We start from the raw sequence: 19,272 nt of genomic DNA on the forward strand, positions 1-19,272 counted from the left end.
TAATTCTGAGTGTTCTAACGTTGCCAACTGGGGAGGGGAGAGATGGCATCGCTTCCAATGGAAAATGGTCTCGGGAGCGGGTCTTATCGCCTCGAATGCATCATGGCGGCTGTTGGGCTGTCGGGCTGTCGGGCAGGCCAATTAATTTTAGCTGCAGCCGCTGCAGCGGTCCAAGTACGAGAATTCTCCGTTTCATTAGAGAGGCATCTGGTTTTCGGGATGCCATTGCATAATTAGCCGCCAATTGTCAAGTCGTCGCCGGCCGGCGGTTCCCGTTTGCCCTCTGCCGTGGTTGCCCATCAATCGCTCGCCATAAATAGAAAAATTAGATTAATGACTGATGGCATTTTTGGTCTAACCTCCGGAGGTTACAGACACTCACTCCACTCCACAGACATTCTTATTGATGGGAGCTCTGTCAGCGACCATTGGAAGTGCACCGCACTTTGAAATATTTCCCTCCAGCTTGTTCCCAAGATCATGGAGCTTCAGCTATTCAATGGACTAAAAGTCTTAGACCTAAGTGCCCTGCTGGAGCCAGAAACCATTGTCTCGCATTCGTACAAGTCAGATATCGAATATTCCGCTCATCCGAATGTTGATTGGTGCTATGGAGAAATAATGGAAAAGTGCATCTACCAGAAATTGACACACCATCCGAATCATTAAATGTCTTGCTCATCGGCACTGATCTAGATTCAAAACTGTTTCTGCAGTACATTCGCACATTAAATTGATGCTTCCAAATGACATCCTTCGGAGCAACACAAATAGTGTACAATGAGTGGGGGTAAATGGTTTGTCGGCTTTGAATTTCCACATTAAAATATTAAGGTACTCAACAGAAGGCTCTACCTCTTCTTGATGACCACTTTCTGTACCACAGCTCTTAGCCGGAAAAACTTATAGCCCCTTTCCATCCTATCGAATGGTTTCAGTTTCCAGACTGAACTTTGAACTATGCGCCGCTGCCTTGTGGTACCAAAGGTAACTAATGGACCCACGTGATAAAATCAACTTCCGCAGGATTACAAAGTCAGCGACCTGGCCTGGCTCTGGCCCTGGCCCGGCGGGGGCAGGTCAGCAGCACACAGCTGCCGCGTTCCGTTGCGCATGCGCAGACACAGGAGCCCAGGGATTTGCCATGGCAACTGCGAGTGTACACAAAACATGACTAAACAATATATATAGGTGGCAAGGAAGGGGTAGCACCCTAGGAAAGGATACTGTGTGGAAAGCGGAAGGGTGGCCATCCGGAGGCTCGAGTGGCATCTCATATTGCAATTATAGCGCATATAGATTTAGTGCTAAAAGGATTTACAGATACTCAATGTTTACTTTAATTGGTTTGTCTGACGGCGCCACGCGCCTCTCTAAGTGGATTTTAATATCGCCACAGGCTGTCGGGAGAGCAGGCTGCGTGATTGCAGCAGCTGTTGGTGGATAGCCGCAGACGGCAATTATATGGGCTGGCCCATTTGCAGCTTGGCCTTGCCCCAAGGAAAGCTGCATCCTTTTTGGCAATGCCAAACACAAAGCGGTGGCAACAGCAGGGCCTCAAATGCCACAAAATATGGCAATTAATCACGCAACAGTCCGAAAACCAGACAAAATTGTGCCAGATGAGAAAGAGGCAAAGCACCGAATTGCTTGATGACCTGTAAAAGGTTATAGAGGTGCAACATTTTGAAATGGGTGCAGCAGGGGCACAAGATCCCGATATACCCTGGATCTTTATCTACTCCTTCTAAATTTATGACAAACTGTACATTCGGCAATATATCCCTGTTACATACTGGCATACCCCTTGAAAAAGGTACGAAGCCGAAAAGCAAATTGTTGACAAATGTTATCCACAAAAGAAAGGATACAAAAAAGTAAAAACAGCTAGACCCTGACAATGACAAGGACAACGACAACGAGAACGACGACGACTACAACACGAATGCCAGCTGCAAATGTGGTGGCGAACCAGTGGATGAAAGGAGTCACTCACTAGTCGGTGGTGCTGCTGGTGTGGGTTGGACTGTGATCAACAGCCACTCAGGCCTATTTGCATGGGCGGTGGCCAGAAAGTGAAAAGTGGTGTGGCAGCGGTGGCCAGCAAGGGTGCGAGTGCGAGTCCTGCTAATTGCCTCCAAGTCAACTGTGAAGCTGCACATATGTCGATGTGAAAGGGCGAAGAAAGACCACAGAACAATGAGGACGAGTTTTCCCATTTTCCTGTCCAACAATGAGGTTGAGTTTCCCATTCTTAATTTGTTTGCTCGCCGGCTCGTTTTGATTTAGAGGAATGGCAACAGCCGGTTGTTCATTTGACACGCCCGTCCTGTCCGCCTGCCCCGTCTTGATCTCCGGCCAAGGAGCTGCAGCTGCTGTTGTGGCTGCCTCCGCTGCTGGTAATGGGTCTAATGTGTCTTGGGTTTTGGGTCAAGGAGGCAGGGCACAGCCGAGTGCGTGTGGCAGGCACAAGCGAGGCTCTGGAACAATGCAGGCGAGGCACATAAAACTCGAAATGGAAACTGCAAATGCTGCGGGCTCGAGCAACCAACCCCAAGGGTCCCCACAAGGGCCATAGGGAACCGATTCCAATCGCAACCCCTACGCACTGCACCACTCTGATGAGCCACGAACCACGTGCGTCACGCGCAGTCGCAGCCAACAGCCAGGGACCCCGACCCCAGGGTCTCCGACTCCGACCCCGATCCAGGCCCCGTTACGAATCGAACAATGGCCACAGGCTTTTCAGAACCCATTGAGTGCGTTATGAAAATAAATAAAAATAAAAAAAACTAGCAGAAAATACTTTGTTAATGTAAATGACAGGAAGTGTGCACTTGAGGGCCAGCATCATCGTCGTCTCCGTCGCCGTCATTGTCCCCCAGAGAGGCTGCAATTATATTGCACCAAACAATAAAAAACTCAGACCACAAAATACTATGCTTACTTTTTTTCACAATTGCAAGTTTAGCGGAAAAAGTGCGACAAAAACTGCTGCAGCTGCAGACACGAGTATTTTTTTAATTTCTGTTTCTGTTTTTCCCCCTCTTTTCCAATACTTAATTCAAATGGCAATTGCAATTGCAATCTCAATCGAGTCGCCGTCGCCGTGTGCGTAGGCAAACGAGTACGAGTACTAGTGCGGGTATTCCAAGTCCAATTGTGGGACAGCGCGAACGGAGATGCCTGTCAGATTGCCTTGACACATTGACAAAGCCAGGCGCCAACTAATACAAGTTATGCGATTATCTGAACACATTCCCAAGTATGTACATGTGTACTTTACCCCCTGGGGATATTAAGACTTAAGTACTTCGTATTATGAGTGGATTAAAATTGAGGAAACAAATTAATCCATACAGCAAACAGGGATTCCAAAGTATCATTCATTTCTGAAAAGACTCGGAAAAGGAACTTCACTTAAAGGTCCCTTGGTTATATTATAAACTGATAAAGTTCCATGTATGTATGTTGCATGTATAATATGAATTTCCTGAGTTCTCCGTAATATATCGTACCAAAATATCATCTAACTACATTTGGCAATCCAATTATAGTTACCTAAAAGTAATTCCCTGTATTGTTGAACACATAATGACTTTTCATCATGCCGTATGCCTGACACATTCTATGGATACCTCCAACAACGTTTCACCTTGCCTACAACACACTACGAATATACTAAATAATTACCGGGACCACAGGGTGGCTGCATTATAGTCAACACCCAGCCCAAACCAGAAGTGGCAACAGCTGACAGAGTCCACAGGCATCGCTCACCCGCAGACAGATCTCTCCCGCCCCTGTGTCTTTCCTGGCATATTGAACGTGACGACCTTTGTCTGTCGTAGGGGCACATCTCTATGCGTTCCCTGGAATCATCAAAATTATTGTATAAACATGCATCTAATTGAAAAGTGTGCCGTAATTCATTAGAAGGCCAGATAATATCAGCAAGAGCAACAATGGGGTCCTGATCAGGTCTGGCCAACTGTTATCCAGCTCAGGAGAGGGCGGCGCCTGCGCACAGGACTACGATCTGTACATGTTGCTTTAGAGGGAGTTCATGATTCTGGTTTCCGTCTAAGGGAGGGATTCATCACACACAACTGTTCCCATTTTGTTGTGTGATTCTTATACATATGCTTCAACCGATGCGTCTGCGCAAATAAATGATACGCTTGAATTTGCCAACATATGGGACAAAGCGGTATTTGGTTTCTGCGGATCATAGCTTAAAAACGTTAGTTCGGAGCAAGATGGCAGAATTACATTTGAACATCTGTTATCAGAAAGGTGGCAATGTTCCCATAGATCTCCTTTCAAAACGTATAAACGTAAAACCGTTGGTTCCCTCATTGTTAAGTATCTTTCCGATGCTTCTATAGTACTTCTATGGATCTTGTAATAAGCTCTAATAATTCATATTATTGGCTTAAGAAAATCTTCTTGAAATGCATTCAAATTAACAAAATGTTGTGTTGTAAAAAACATCATCTCCATGTACTTGTTCACGCCAATTAAGTTCTCCTCGATTAAACCTCATTTGTTCACATTACTTCTTTAGTTTCCAGAGAGTTCCTGTTTAATTGAATACATTGTTCTGCAGGCAGCATTCCCTACCCTAATCAAACCGTATCTCAACATTCTCTTTGGGCACTCTTTGAGCCAAGCAATTAGCGGTCGCCACCTTGGAGAGGGAAAGGGAGACAAAATCAACCGCTTCCAGCGGCCAATGCAAATGTCAGTGTTAGCCTGGCTCAAAAAACGGTTCCAAATTGTATTATGATTAGCAATAATTTTACAGCCCAGCCACAGAGGCAATAGAGGGGTACTTTGTCATGGAGTGGCATGCAACATGCAGTTAGATACGACTCGGGTCTTTCGCATGGCATGTTGGAATGCAGTTGGGGGCGGCCAAGCCCAGACCCAGACCCAGCCACAGGCCCAGTTAACAGTTAGCGGCTGCCAGTGAACAACAGGCAGCAGACAAATGGCGGCAAAGTTAACAGGCAGCCCCAACTTCTTCCACATCTCCTCCTTCTGCTGTCTCTCCATTCACGTTGCGACATTGCAAGGTCGCCTCTGGTGCAGCTCTCCAGCTCCCCAAACTTCCTGCCATTCATGACACTTAATTGCCAGCATTGTTGCTGTTGTCGCTGTTGCTCTCGCGGTTGTTGTTGCCATTAAGCAAAATTCCTTTTTGGCGTTTCACATTGTCGTCGAGCAGTTGGCATATTTTATAATCATCTCAGCGCATCCGTTGTTCTTCCTCTCTCCCTTTATTTGGGCAATTCAATTAAACTTTTCGCTCGCTTAGTTAATATGATTACCGTTATTGCTGCCCCTCTGGCTCTGCCTCCGTTGCCGTGTTCTGACTCTGACTCTGTTGGAGTCAGAATTTGGTTCTCTTTTCTGCTCTGGCTGGCTCCCTTTTGTGAGGCGGCCGAACTGCTTTTGATGTTGCTCGAGCTTGTGCTGTTTAAATATTTTTTATTGATATTTATTGAATTTATGTGCGCTGTTCTTCCATGTTCTTGGGTGCTTAAAACAAGTGCCAATTTGTGAACCACAACACTTGTCTGGCCCTCTTCTGAGTACTGTACTCCATGGTAGAGTTCTGTGGGAGAGGAATGTTGAGACAGATATGATATGATGATTTTCTTTGTCGCATGAGCATTCTAAACGAAGGGAATACTGTCTTTTGCACTCAGAGCTTTATTTAAAATGAATTAAAATTTGTCAGAACCTTTTCCTATTCCTAAACTCTACACTCATAAAATACCATATCTACAAAAATAAGTCATCTCATTATGGACTACCCCGTCTCTACACCCATATGATATGCATTCCCATCCATATGTTACCATACAACTTCTAGTACTTTTATTATTTGAAGGCTGATTCTGAGCACGTTCCCGGGCCATTCCGTGCGAAAATTTCCGACGCCTCGCAGTCTGCTGCGACCACAAGGAAAAAACATCAACATATCATCTCCGGCTCTATGGAGTTTGGTGCAAACAAAGAAAAAGTTTCAATCGAACATTTGTTTTGATGCAAAAAAGGGAGAGAGGAGAGCACATCGCAGACTAAACAAAGCGGAATTTGGCCAACTGTGAGTGCTTTGATGGCACTGTTTGAGCACGCGCCAAATGGTTCGGCGAGCGGAATGATTGTGATGATTCTCCTTCACCCTCACCCTCTCAACCCTCACCCCTGGCACGGGCATGGGTCGGGCAGCCGTGATGGGCCAAATATAGCCAGCCTGGTGTTATGAGAGATGGGGTTATGGTTGTGGGCCAGCTGCTGACACTGGCATAAACTCACACTAAATGCCACAACAGTGTGCCAATAGCAACACCAATAAAAGGCGAATGCTCAGTGAGCTGTGACGAAGTTCATATACACTCTATGAGGTTCGCGAAACTATACGATATGCAGAAAAACATGGAGAAGGGCTACACTCGATAAATATAAAAATATGGAACACCTTTTAAGGCTATATGAAACTATTGAAATTTTAAAATATGGTATATTAGAGTCGTGCATAAGTCCATATAATCCTCAGTATTCTCTATACAAGAAAATCATACAAAGAGTGAGCGAGAAAACTAACCGAATTTTCTGATTTGACAGTAACCGAATCGTCGGATCTACTATATACTAAGCAATAGATATTGATGCCATTTCAACCAATTAGGCATGATATCCAACGGACCCCCTCTCTCCTATCCACACTCCCCCTCCCATATTACTTGCAACTCCTCAACACAGTGGGGAATACCTAATCCCCAGCCACACGCCACAATAAAATAAACACATTACACTCAATATTGCACACTCATCGGCCGGCTCCCTCTCCCATTGATGCCTTCCTTCACCCACTCACACAGCTCTTTCAATTCGAATTCAAAATCTATCATTATGAAGCCTGATAATCGATTTCATTGATTCGCTAAATTTATGCGGATGGATGGCGGCTCCAAGTGTTTCTGAGTGTCTTTGGGTGTCTTTGGGTCTCGCTGTTTTTTTATTATTTAGTGTTGGCATGTTTTCTTTTCATAAAATTTAATGTTTATGCGCATTTGTGCGTTTATGTCAGGCCTTTTTTGTTTGCCACATTAATGAGATTTTTTATGGGCTGCCAAATTTGGTAGCAGCCCGAAGGCTTTTGCCGGCTCGTAAAAATGCTGCCTAATCTAATACCTGGGACCAGACCCCCATCCATTCCCGATATCAGGGGGCAGTGGTCTCATGGCGTCACTGGGAAAAGCTCTCGCTCGCCAAATGGATCGACGTCAGACGGCACGCCGTCTCCATCTGCCTCTCCGCCTCGGCTCCGACAGCATCCCATCGATAACTCACGTATGTGTGTGTCTGTTTATCTCTCTCTCTCTGTCTGCTTGTGTGTGTGTGTGGCAGCCACATATGAAAAGCGAATTTTCTCCCCAAGCGCAAAAACGAAAACGAACACACGAAAAAAAAGAAAACGTCGGAAAATTCGATGTGGCGGGGTCGACAGTATGTGTGAGTTTGGTTTTTCTTTGGTCAAGTTTTCCTGCTGCTGCATGCTGGTCGCCTGCTACAAATATCGGAAAATTCCTTTGAGGATTTGCCACAAAGGCGGAAAAGCCGCAGCGGTAACCTTTGATGATTCTCCACACACGCCACAGCACCGCTGTCGTCATCGCCGTCGCCTGGCAGGCATCACATCCCCCTTACTGGCTCTGGCTCTTGCTCCGGCTCTTTCTCTCTCTCCTTCTGGTTCTCCGTCTGAACATTTCCCGATAGTGCGACATCCATTTGCAACCCCCTCAAGAAGCCACCCCTCGCCTTATGTGGCAATGAAAAATGTTTTATGGCTCCTTCCCTCCACCTCTACCTCTCTCTCTCTCTCACTCTCCTCTCTCACCCTGTTCCCTGTGTGTTTCCCTAGTGCTCTGCTCTCTTTATCTGCTCAAGTGGCACGCCGGCTGCTGCTGCTGCTGCTTGCTGCTTCTTTCACGTACTTGTTAATACTTTTGACTTTTTGGAGGAAAAGCATTTCCCGGGGTGAACGTGTCTGTGTGTGAGAACGAGCGAGTGAGTTTTCCTAAGCGGTTTTCTCAGCTGCCACAAAATGCTTCTGTTTCTGCTGCCATTTCTGTTCGCCTGTTACGTAATTCGCGTAATTTATTCAATTTTGAGAATTAATTTTTTAGCACCCGCGAGTTTTCGGCTACTCATATGACGCCTATCACGACACGGATTCTGTGGGGACAATTGTGTGCATACATATATGGAAAATTTCCTGAGCCTTGAAGACATAGGCGGTCAACACCGCTGGAGCTGCTCGTCAAAGTGGAATTGGTATTGATCAGGCAGATTCACGCGCGCAAGTTTTGAAATTGTCTTGTTACTTTTTGTTTTCCAGCACTGCACGCCGAATCGCGCTGACTTTTTCGAAGCTTTTCACTTGATTTTTACATTTACTCCCAAAAATATGCTACAACTCTGAGTAAATTTCTATCGATATACCGATGTCTGACACGAGCTGGCCGCCATGAAACTGGTTTTGGCGGTCCATTTTTGATTTGAAGAAGAGATGTTCAATTTTGTACGACTTTTTCAGTGCTGTCAATTATTTAAGGGAGTTATTATTATATTTTTAGGGAGTCAGCACAAAACTCTCTAGAGTGTAAGCCGAATCAGCGAAATAAAGTCCATCGATGGTCCAGGACAGATTTTCCCTAGCGGAGGATCGCTCCCAAATGAAGGAGTCCGGGCAGAAACCGGGGTAACTGGCATCAATAGCTAGGATCTCTATGTGCCTAATGTTGAGGTAATACGCAGATGGGGCTTAACTTTCTCCAAAATCATTTTTAAAGTGCGTATCATACATCTAAATACGTTATGTATTTCATATTTATAAATATGAACCTAACACATCAGCAAATAGGCTAACAGACCTTTATTCTAAGATAACAAGGATAAAACATTTCACAACTTGAACAATAATAAATATTCAAAATGGGAGGTTTTCCTGATTTTAATAATTAAAATCAGAAATTATTTTGCATATTCAATTTGTATCATATTAACAAAAAAACCACTACAAATATAATTATATTTTTGAACACCCCATCACCGTGTTCAGACGACTATGCACATTTTCGATATTATAGTTCTTCAATTTCTTCCCCACCACACCTTTGGGTAGGCTTTGATGAATCGTAAAAAGCACTTGTCCTACTCCCCAGCTTATTGAGGAGTCAATGGTAAGGCCTCCCACAATGCTGTTATGTGTAGCCAACATTTAGAATCAAATTACTGAATGCTGCATGCCCCAGGCTACGCAAGGAGGTGCCTGTGCCGGTGCCGGTGCTGATGCTGATGCCTCTAATGGATATATGAATGCACCAGAGAAAACAGAAAGCTATTCCTGCTGCGGCTCCTGCTCCTGTTACTGTTAGGCAACGCCCAGCCAGCAGCCAGCAGCCATCAGCCAGCGCTTGGAACAACAAAGAGAGTGCCGCGCCTGCGGTTTTGCCAGAGTAGAGTCCCTGCCTCAGCCCCAGCCGCCTGAGTGGCAAAAACAGGAACAGAGAAGAAGAGTCGACGTCGAGTCTATAATCTCGTTCGGTTAAGCGTCACGCATGCCACTCCCCTAAATTGATATGCCTTCCATGGCCAAACACCAGCAAACATCATCATCCAGCGGTCAGAAGAGCGTCATCAAAGCGTTCCCGTTCCTTGTCGTCATCGTCAATGCTGGCTGGCTGGCTGTGCTGGCTGGCCTGGCTGTCTGGCTATGGAGGAAGTGGCAGCAGCAGTGGCACCGAGTGGTGGTGGAAGTGTCGGCATGCGGAAAATCATCAAAGCGTTTGCACGGCGGCTTTTTGCCTTTCATTTCGGCATTTCAAAGAAATGTTCCGACATCTCTACCAGGCGAACAGAAACAGCCAGACCGACGATGATGTGGTGTGTGCCAAAAAGTGAATGAAATCGAAATCGAAACGCGAGGCACACACACAGTACCCACAGTATACACACGCCACCGAACCACCAAACCGAACCACCTCCGGTCTGCCGGCCGGCAGCTGGCGTATAAAATTGGCTGTTCCCCGATTTTATTCTAGGTGTTCCTCCCTCTCCTCTCCACTCTTCTACCGCGCCGCAATGGGTGGCGCGTTGACAAAAAAATACTGCAAAAGAAAAGGCGGAAAAGGCAGGCGCAAAGAGGGTTGAAGTTTAGCTAAGCGAAAAAAATGGTGCTACTACTAATACTAGTTCTACGAAGGTGTTGGTCTAGTTCTGGGTCTGTGGGTCTCTGGGTCTTGCTGTTCTTGGGGTAGGTTCGTTCGGTAGACCGAAAACTGACTGAACAAAAAAGGTGCATTATATTTAATTGGAAATTTTCAGTTAACACTCCTCTCTTTCTTGCATCAAATAAAACTCTCGTTAATTGAGTTTTCTCTACTTTAATCATTTTTTTTACGTTTTTTTTCTCACTACTTTTATAATTTTTTTGTACGTTTTTTCTCTCTACTTTTATAATTTTTTTACGATTTTTTTGTTAATGCTTGCAAACATGTTAATTATATATTTGAGTATGTATAATATTGAATAAATTGATTAGATTCTGAATAAATTCTTGTGGTTATATGTTTAAATATTGTGGATATTTTAAGAGTCTGTTTTCAGACCGAAGCGAACTGCTTACTAGTGCACTTTCACGTAATTCTCTAGCCTGAAAAAACCGCGTGCACATTTACTTCTACCTTTTTATATGTATTTCGATTGGTTAAGGTCATATGGTTTGTCTCTATTATTTGATGCGCTTTTATGGATCGGATCGCTAATAAAAAGAAACTACTGAAATAAGCCGCGTGCACTACTCTATTGGTTATCGTTATTGTATTGTTTAAGAGTATGTACTGGTTAATATTTTCTGCGTCTCTATGAGATCGAAAAATATATGCTTACCGTGTGCACTTTCTGTGGATCGCTCAAGAGAAGATTCTCTGCAATAACCGCGTGCACCCTGTCTATTGAGTCATTTTCACCACTTGTGGGCCGAAAAAGAGCTGTTTTCGCAACTAACCAACAAATAACATAAGTAGCTTTTTGCATTCGCATTTATCTATATATGTTAGGTTAGTATATAGTTAGTTAGCATGTGTTTTTGCATGAGCTAAATAGCTCAAAAGCATCTGCGTGTGTGATTATAATCTTATAAAATTAGTGTCGCCGTACTTGCCTATCAGGCGCTGAGCACTTTTATAGATCTGGATCCTTCCTGGGAAGATTTGTGGTGGCTTTTCCTGCAGAGCAGTTTTGCTTTTTTGTTTTTGCAATTTACAATTATCATTACGAGTAGTAGTACCTTATATATGGGGATATGGGGTCAAAGCCACATATTTTCTATACCGTTCTGATGTGTTCATTTTGTGGATACGTGTGATTTGGGAGATTTTTGAGTCGCCCAGAGTTCAGTGTGGTTGGTGTGTAGGCATGCATGCGACTATTGGACAATGTAAAAATTAGTAGGCAAATAAAATAGAAAATTGAGAAACGTCTCTATGTAAGCATGCACATCGTAGGAATCGAGTTTGGGCGCGTGCAAGTGTGCTAAGTATTCTAGGTGGACTATGGTAAAGGTTATCTGGTTATCAGGTTATCAGGGTATGATATTATCAGTATTTCGCATTGCATTGCGCTATTCAACTCTACAGATTATTATTAAGTATTACAATACCTTTTCAGAGGCCCTGTAGTGTAGGCGGTAAGTGGTGTTTTGTTACAGTGATTTGTTAGAGCCAGCTACTGCTGCTGTGCGTCTTGTGTGTTTTGGAAAAATATTCAACTAGAGCGCCCGCAGCGCCCGAATTTATTGTTCTCTTAAATTGACAAACAGACTATGGTTTCTTCCACAGTGAGTGAAATGGGGAATGTTACCAAAATATCATTGTATGGACTTCGATTTTGTGATCATCGGGTTTGTCGGGGTTTGTTGTTTGTAGTTTCTTAAGAGGGTCTCTTTATTATTTTGTTTGCTTTTTATTATAATAGTAATCGTAATTATTACCGGGTCTGTTCTGCATCTCGGTACCTTCCACAGATCAGCTTCAGCGTTGCTGTTGTTTTGCTCTGTTCTGTTCTGTGTGGGGTAGGTATCGTTTACTTTACATTTATATCATTTACACATGCAGCACATTATATAGGTTCATATATCTGTATATATGGTTTTACATTCGAAATTCATCTTTTCTTTTCTTTTAGTTCATAGTTTTTATTTGTATTTGTAGCGCATATTACACAATGGCGCTATGTACATACATTCGTATTGTTTTGGGGGTTTCTTCTTACCATTTTTTGTTTGTTTTGTCATCGTTCCGTGTGTTCTCCCAATAAATTTAGAGTGGTTAATAGCATCAATATATGTACTTTAAATATATATATGTATACATATATATATATATATGTATATCGGTTATATAATTCTCATAAATAATTGCATATAATATGTTTTTTGTTTATGTTTAAAACACTTAAATTGCATAGTTTAATTATGTAGTTTTGCACAAAAAACCTTTAATAGGTATGCTCCATGTCTTGGAATTGTGTGATCTCTTGTCTTGTGTGTGTTTTGGATGTTTTTGGGTTGTGTTTTTTTTCGTTTTCGTGTGTATTATAGTATATATATGTATGTATATATAATTTATCATTTTATCATGTCATCAGTTTTAGTTAATGTTAATTTTAGTGGCCTCAGCCAGCATAATTTTTTGCTGGATTTTACCATTTTTTTGTTGCATTTTCTCAATTGTATTTTTTGCTTTCTTTGCTTTTCTTTTGTTCTTGTTTTGCTTAATAACACAATCATTGCCAAGTGGCTAAATGGATAATATATGTAGGTATATATTTTAAGTATATATGTACTTTGCGGAATATATATCTATATTTGTTTGTAGCATATTGTATACACATCGATATTGTTAAATGTTTCACTTATCTGCTAATCGCCCCTCTTAATCAGATATTTTGTCACTTTTGGTTTAGTTTTGTTTCCAAAAATGTATGAAAGCCTGCTCTTCTTTTGTCTTTTTTGTAGGTAATTAATTTAGTTGGATCGCTTAACATGCCTTATACGCATGCTGATCTCAATGATCCCATATATATGCTGGAGATATCGGCGGCTATGATCGAATGTTGCCCTCTGTGTGTTTTGTATTTTGTATTTATTTGTATTTGTATATTATCTTCCGTTTTAACCAAACTCAAACTGATTTAAAATATATGTAAATATATATATATATATATTAAGCACATCGAGATTTTAAGAAAATTGCGCTCATTTTTTTGTGGGCAAGTTAGCAAGTACTTTCGGTCATGTTAAATGTCCTGTCTCTCTTCCCGTCTAAGCTATCAAATAGTCCCCTGGTTCGTTACCTGATCTTTCCTTCCGACGGAGAACAGGCCGGGCTGTTGCCCCTCACCCCGTAATCCCCATTAGCTATCCCGTTTGACGAGTAGAATCTCATTGTGTAGGCCTAAGACTAAGATCTGTCCGATTCGGTCCGAAGAGTCGCGCTCCGGTTCAGTATATCTATACCGTAGTCGTAGTCGGAGTTGTAGTCGTAGTCCGTCCGTATCTGCCGGTCCGGAGTCCGAAGATGTGCGTATTTACAGCCCGTCCTGGTCCTTGTCCTTGTCCTGGTCCTGGTCCTGGTCCTTGTCGTGGTCGTGGTCCTGGGTCTGGCGTCCGTTCGGCTGTTGTGGGTCTGGGTTACGTTTGTTTAGGAACTCGAACCATTTTCTGTTTGTCGTTCTGGGGTTCGTCTGGTCAGTCGGTCGATGGTTTGGTTTGGTTTGAAGTTTGTATTCTCTAACACCCGCATTTCCTATAGATCTTTCTACTGTGGCCCACAAAGCGACTCTGTCTCCGCGGCGAGAAAAGGTCAAGTTCCAGGGGCTTAATTGTTTGTTTCTTTTGTTTGTTTGCTTCTACACTTGTGCTCCTCTGTACGAGGAGATCATTTCGGCTGATATCTGCTAGAGATGTCTCAGCTATACGTTCGTCCGCATCCTTCGTCTTATCGAATATAGTTAGTGAGTTAGTTAGTTAATGTTTTTGTATATCTATGTTACACCATCAATGAAACTAGTTTTGGGTAATGATTCGATTTGGAATGTTTGTTGTTGGGTTTGGGTTTGTGTGTAGACAAGCCCTATATATTGGGCATATTGATACTACACATCGATATAATGTTATACATATATGTATATAGTTAATGGAGAAATCCGTTTAAACATTAGTGTTGTTTTTTTTCAATTATATTATGTTATACGTTATTTGTTATTTGTGTTATGTGTAAGTTCCGTTCAATATTCTACGCATGGTTGCTGTTTTCCTTCTTTAAGATAATACATATTTAGATTATGGTTATGTTTATGGTTATGTTAAAATATACATCAATAATTTTGTCGTTACGTGTGTTCGACTACAATACGATAAGTTTTAGTACACTTATTTAATTTGATTCATCGAAGACGTTTTAAATTGAAATTGTCGTATCGTATTTTAATTAACTCTGAAAAACGTTGCTTCAAGTACTCGTAAATCAATCGAAAAACTCACTACTAAATATTTTTCTCTAAAACAGTAATCTGTAATGTAATAATTTCTCCTCTCAACATCTCGTCATATTTTGTTTTGTTTTTCTACCACGTTAATAATTTTGCCTTTTGCAAGCCCTTGGATGTTGTTCGGACTTGCCACAGTTATTGTAATATTGATTTCTCATTTGCTTTTATTTTGTAGTGTAGTGTCAGTTGTGTTCTAGTTTTAGTTCAAACAAAGGATATATGTAAACAACAAAAACGTTTGCGTCGAGATAATAATTCTTGTATATACTATAACTTTAACTCTGTTATTTTTGGTTTTTGCTTTTGCTTCTCGCTTAAAGTTAGTTGAAATGTTTTGTTTCTGTTTCTTATCTTGAATTAGTACATGGAACTACTGTAACGCGTTTTTCATTTAGTTTTTTAGTTCAACTTCTACATAAAACTCTTTAATTACGGTACTTTCTTATTTAATCGATAGTCGATAATTTTTTTGAATATTTTTTCTGTTGCTTATTCGCAGCATTTGCATTAAACAGCGTATCTTCTTCGGGATCTCCTGCTGGTTTTACTCGTATATTTTTTTGGTCTTTTTTGTGATTTTTTTTCTGATCGTTTGCCTCGTAGTCGGATATTTGTGTCTGATTTAATCGGTCCGGTTTCTTGTATCTTTGTGGCCATTCCTGGGGGTGTTTCGTGTAGCGTGTCATGCAGCTGATCGACCGCATAATACCGTGTGTCGCAGCAGTTATATATTCTCTTAGTTCGTTTACTGTTTGTCCGTTTGAATCGTTCAAAGGTCATGCCTGAGTGGGGAGTTTCTTGTGATGATACGAGTAGAAGTTTCTTAATTTTTTGTATTTTTTTTTTGGTTTTTTTCTTTCTTTTTTTTGATCAGTTTGTTGCGGAATCCAATGGCTTAACGGTTTCTTGCTGTCTTCAAAAAGCTTGTTATGTGGCACATACTCCCTAACCGCACCCAAGGCCCCGGCGAGTCGCCACCCCACACCACCCCATCTGCGGCCCAGCTTCTAGCTGCCCCAGTTGATGAGAGTAGATCATATCATGAATTGAAAACTGGTCCGCCAAACGGAGTGGGAGTGGGAGCGGGAGACGAGGCGCCGGGCTCCCCGGTGCCTACTCGACTTGTTACATTATCGTACATATATCTGTTGGATAATTATATATATATATGTGTTGTATATATAGATACGTATATTCAACTGTGTGAGGGGTAAAGAGTGAAGCGTTCTTAAACTGATAATTCTCTTTATATACGTACTTGATACATTGCACATGGTGTGGTAAAACAATAATCAATACAATACAATTCAATTTAATTTATAATTTGTAATTCAATTCAGTTAGACACTCATTAGTTGGCTAGATAGACAATGACATTCACCGTATTGTATATGAATAATAATATATAATATATATTGTATACATATATATTTGTAAGTGTAAGTATATAACATTGTATAATTAATTGTCATACACATCAATATGTTGTTGCGTCATGTTTGTTTTGTAAATAGATTTTTGTTAGGTACGAATTTTGCATTCCATTCCTCCACATCCACGTGGATATGGAGGTATATATATGTTTCTGGTATATGTATGTATGTTTCGACTGTATGTTGTGTTCCATGTTTGTGGGTCAGTGTTCAGTGTTTTTGGGGGATAAGTGTTTTGTGTGTTGCCGTGACGTACAGTGTACAGTGTACAGTGTGGGTGTATGGTTTTGGGGCTTGTTGTTAGCGGCATATGTATACCATTTAGCTCGATTGTTTTCAGCTGGGTTTTTTGATCAAGCACATCGAATATCAAATATCGAATAGAGTAAGTGGTTAATAAAGTTGTAAGTAAAATGCCCCGTAATTGAATCCAATGCTTAACACCTAGACATTCAAATATGCGTAAGTATATGTATGCTTGTAAATATTCTTGCATATATCAAATAATTTCTTCTTCTTCTTTATATATCTGTATATAGATATACGTATATGTTAATAGGTGCAATTAGGTAGTGATTAGCACCACGCATGGGGCCAGCGAACGGCTCTCTCCCCACCCCGGACGCACCCCGGTCGTGACGGGCTGGTGCACGCCCCGGAGCAGCGTATCGGCGGGGGCAAGCACCGCCCCCTCGTGCTCCATGCGCTTTCGCGGTGCAATGTGGCTAACTCAAGAACCATGTAACGGATAACAGATAACCTATAATCTAGAACCTATAACCGATAGATGTGCGTTGAGAAACAACAGCTTAATAAAAGGCCAACTCCTATCGCTCCACATTTAGCCTTTTTCGAACCTTCCAAATGCTCACGCCAAATCATACGCTCTTAAGGGAACACAAAGTTCAAAGTTCTAACTACAACGAAAAAAGACCCCCGAAACGCTGCAACAATCATTTAACCTGAGGTTCCTTCCAACCCGATCCTATCCTGATCCTGATCCTGATCCCGATCTCGATCCCGGATCCGGCTGACCTACTTCTTCGCCTGCTTCTTCTGCTCGGCCGCCTTGGGTTGCTCCTTCTCCTTATCCTTCTCCTTGGCTGCTGCTGCGGCCTTCGCACTGCTGGTGGGCGCCTCCTCCTCGGCCGCCTCCTGTGCTTTGTCCTCCTTGAGCGGCTCCTTGGTGTGGCTGCCGTTGCTGTTGTTCACGGCGCCGGTGCCCACAACAGGATCCTTGTCCAGCTCTCGCTTCTCCCCCGAGGTGTTGGCCGGCAGGGCCTTGAGGATGGCGTGCACCTCCTCGGCGACGGCCATCAGAACAAACTCAAACTGCTGCCGCGTGGCCACCACTCCGGCCCGCTGATCCCTCAAGTGCTCCAGGGTGGCGGCAATGTCGATCTCACGCGCACCCTTGTTCATTCGTTCGAGCACCAGGTCCAGCAGGATGTAGGCACCGGTTCGACCAGCTCCGGCACTGCCATGCACCACGATGGGACAGGATCGACGACCTCGATAGGATTTGTTCACTTTGCTGAAAGATAAATTCAATAAAAATATTCAAAAGGGTGGAAAATAAATGAAAAGGGGGGAATGGGAATGGAATAGCCACCGTCTAAAGTCCAGCAGTGCCTTGGCCTGAGCAGGAACTCCCATTTGCGGCCACGAAAGGAAGTGGAACTGGGTGACGGTCCGGGTCTCGCTTGTGCGCAAATTCTTCAGGTAGAAAGAACGTACGAGGTAATCGTCACACCATATGTGCTCGCTAACTAGGTGAACCTATTGGAGCAATACCAATAACAATTACTAGTAATTGGGGTTAAGGATTCCAGTTTTCTCCCACCTCATAGATGTGATAGACCTCGGCACCTTCTTCCGGCCAGTAGCGCGCACATGCCACCTCTCCGTTCTCCTGCAGACGGCATAGAGCCACAATCACAACGGCTCCCTGTTCCCAGATCATTTGCCAGAAGTGTGCCAGGGTCGATGGTAGTGGCCCCTGAGCAGCCACATAAGCGGGTGCCCGAGGATCATGATCGGTCTGAAATCGGAATAAATATATGACATACATATGTATATGTGCAAAAGTTGAGGCTGAATCACTCACAATCGTCGATGCATTCACATAGTCTAGACCCTCGGCATTGGCCAAATGATTGAGGACAACTCGTGAGTGATCGTACGGCAAGGGAGCTCCGGGCCGATTCAGACCCACGCACTGCGACTGGGAGGCAGCTTCTCGAGCACTTGGCTCAGCCTCATATCGACACAAAGCCTCCCATTCACGCTGCAGACGTCCCTTGTTCCTCAAGTGATCCTCCATGTAAGACTGCAGACAGAACAGAATCGGCTTAAGTCTTAGTTCTTTAAAAGGCGACAGGTGACAGGTGAGAACATACCAGCACCATGTGTCCAGTAGAGATGTCCATATTCGTCAGGGCGGGCTCCTCGCTCCAGGACGAGGTGCTGGAGCGCGAGGACGGTGGTCTGCCCTCGTTCTCCTTGCTCAGCGATGTGATGCGTCCACCCTGGGCGGGTTCCGTGGAGCTACCACCACCTCCGGCTGCGCCACCCACTGAGCTACCGCCGCCGCCGCCACTGCCACTCTTGCCAGCCATGCGGGCACGGCACAGCTCCTGGTAGTCCTTGCTGCAGGTCTCCGCCCCGGCCATGCCCGACTGCAGGCCGCCCAGCTTGTCGCGCTTTCGGTCGTGCCGCTTGATCAGGATCAGGGTGACAAAGATCACGATCACCGCAGCCGCCCCGGCTCCGGCGAACATGTAGGCCATGATGTGGGTGACATCAGGACCCTGTTCGTCCAGTTCAATGCGCGAGGCCGAAACACTCGGGTCCTGCAGATCCTTGACCTTGTCACCCACCCCGGCATGCAGCACGTAGAAGCCGACGCGTCGCTGGATGTTGTTCTTGACGCCCCGGTTCTCGTTGATGATGCGTGCCACATCGCCGGCCGTCTTGCGCTCCGGATTGTCTGAGTTCACCCGGAAGCTGACTTCGTGTGGTTGAACGCTGAAGGAGATTGGAGTGAAATATATGGACTCAAGGGCAGCAAGGGAACTCACGTTAAATAAGAAAAGTATCCCTGCATGTGTAGTATCTGCGCCAGCTCATTCATTATGCGCTGCCCATCGTACCAACTGTCGATCCTGCAAGAAACCGAAAGGATTATATCAAAGGATCATCATTGTAAAGG

At 43.6% G+C, this 19,272-nt stretch overlaps 1 protein-coding gene across 2 annotated transcripts in view; it reads right to left on the minus strand.

The window, feature by feature from the left end:
• Nucleotides 1-11,995: 11,995 nt before the first annotated feature.
• IA-2 (tyrosine phosphatase IA-2) overlaps nt 11,996-19,272 on the minus strand; it is a 44,327-nt gene continuing 37,050 nt past the window's right edge. Inside the window, exons 6-11 of one of the 2 annotated variants that reach the window (XM_001356956.4) lie at nt 19,142-19,225; nt 18,461-19,088; nt 18,169-18,390; nt 17,905-18,102; nt 17,674-17,840; nt 11,996-17,595 (exon numbers count right to left, since the gene is read on the minus strand). In XM_001356956.4, the coding sequence (XP_001356992.4) occupies nt 17,097-17,595; nt 17,674-17,840; nt 17,905-18,102; nt 18,169-18,390; nt 18,461-19,088; nt 19,142-19,225 (1,798 nt within the window). In that variant the 3' untranslated portion in view covers nt 11,996-17,096. The remainder of the gene's footprint in view (nt 17,596-17,673; nt 17,841-17,904; nt 18,103-18,168; nt 18,391-18,460; nt 19,089-19,141; nt 19,226-19,272) is intronic. The other variant, XM_015180875.2, reaches the window with a different exon arrangement.

Source organism: Drosophila pseudoobscura, chromosome 4, assembly GCF_009870125.1.
Source record: "Drosophila pseudoobscura strain MV-25-SWS-2005 chromosome 4, UCI_Dpse_MV25, whole genome shotgun sequence".
Taxonomy (NCBI): domain Eukaryota; kingdom Metazoa; phylum Arthropoda; class Insecta; order Diptera; family Drosophilidae; genus Drosophila; species Drosophila pseudoobscura.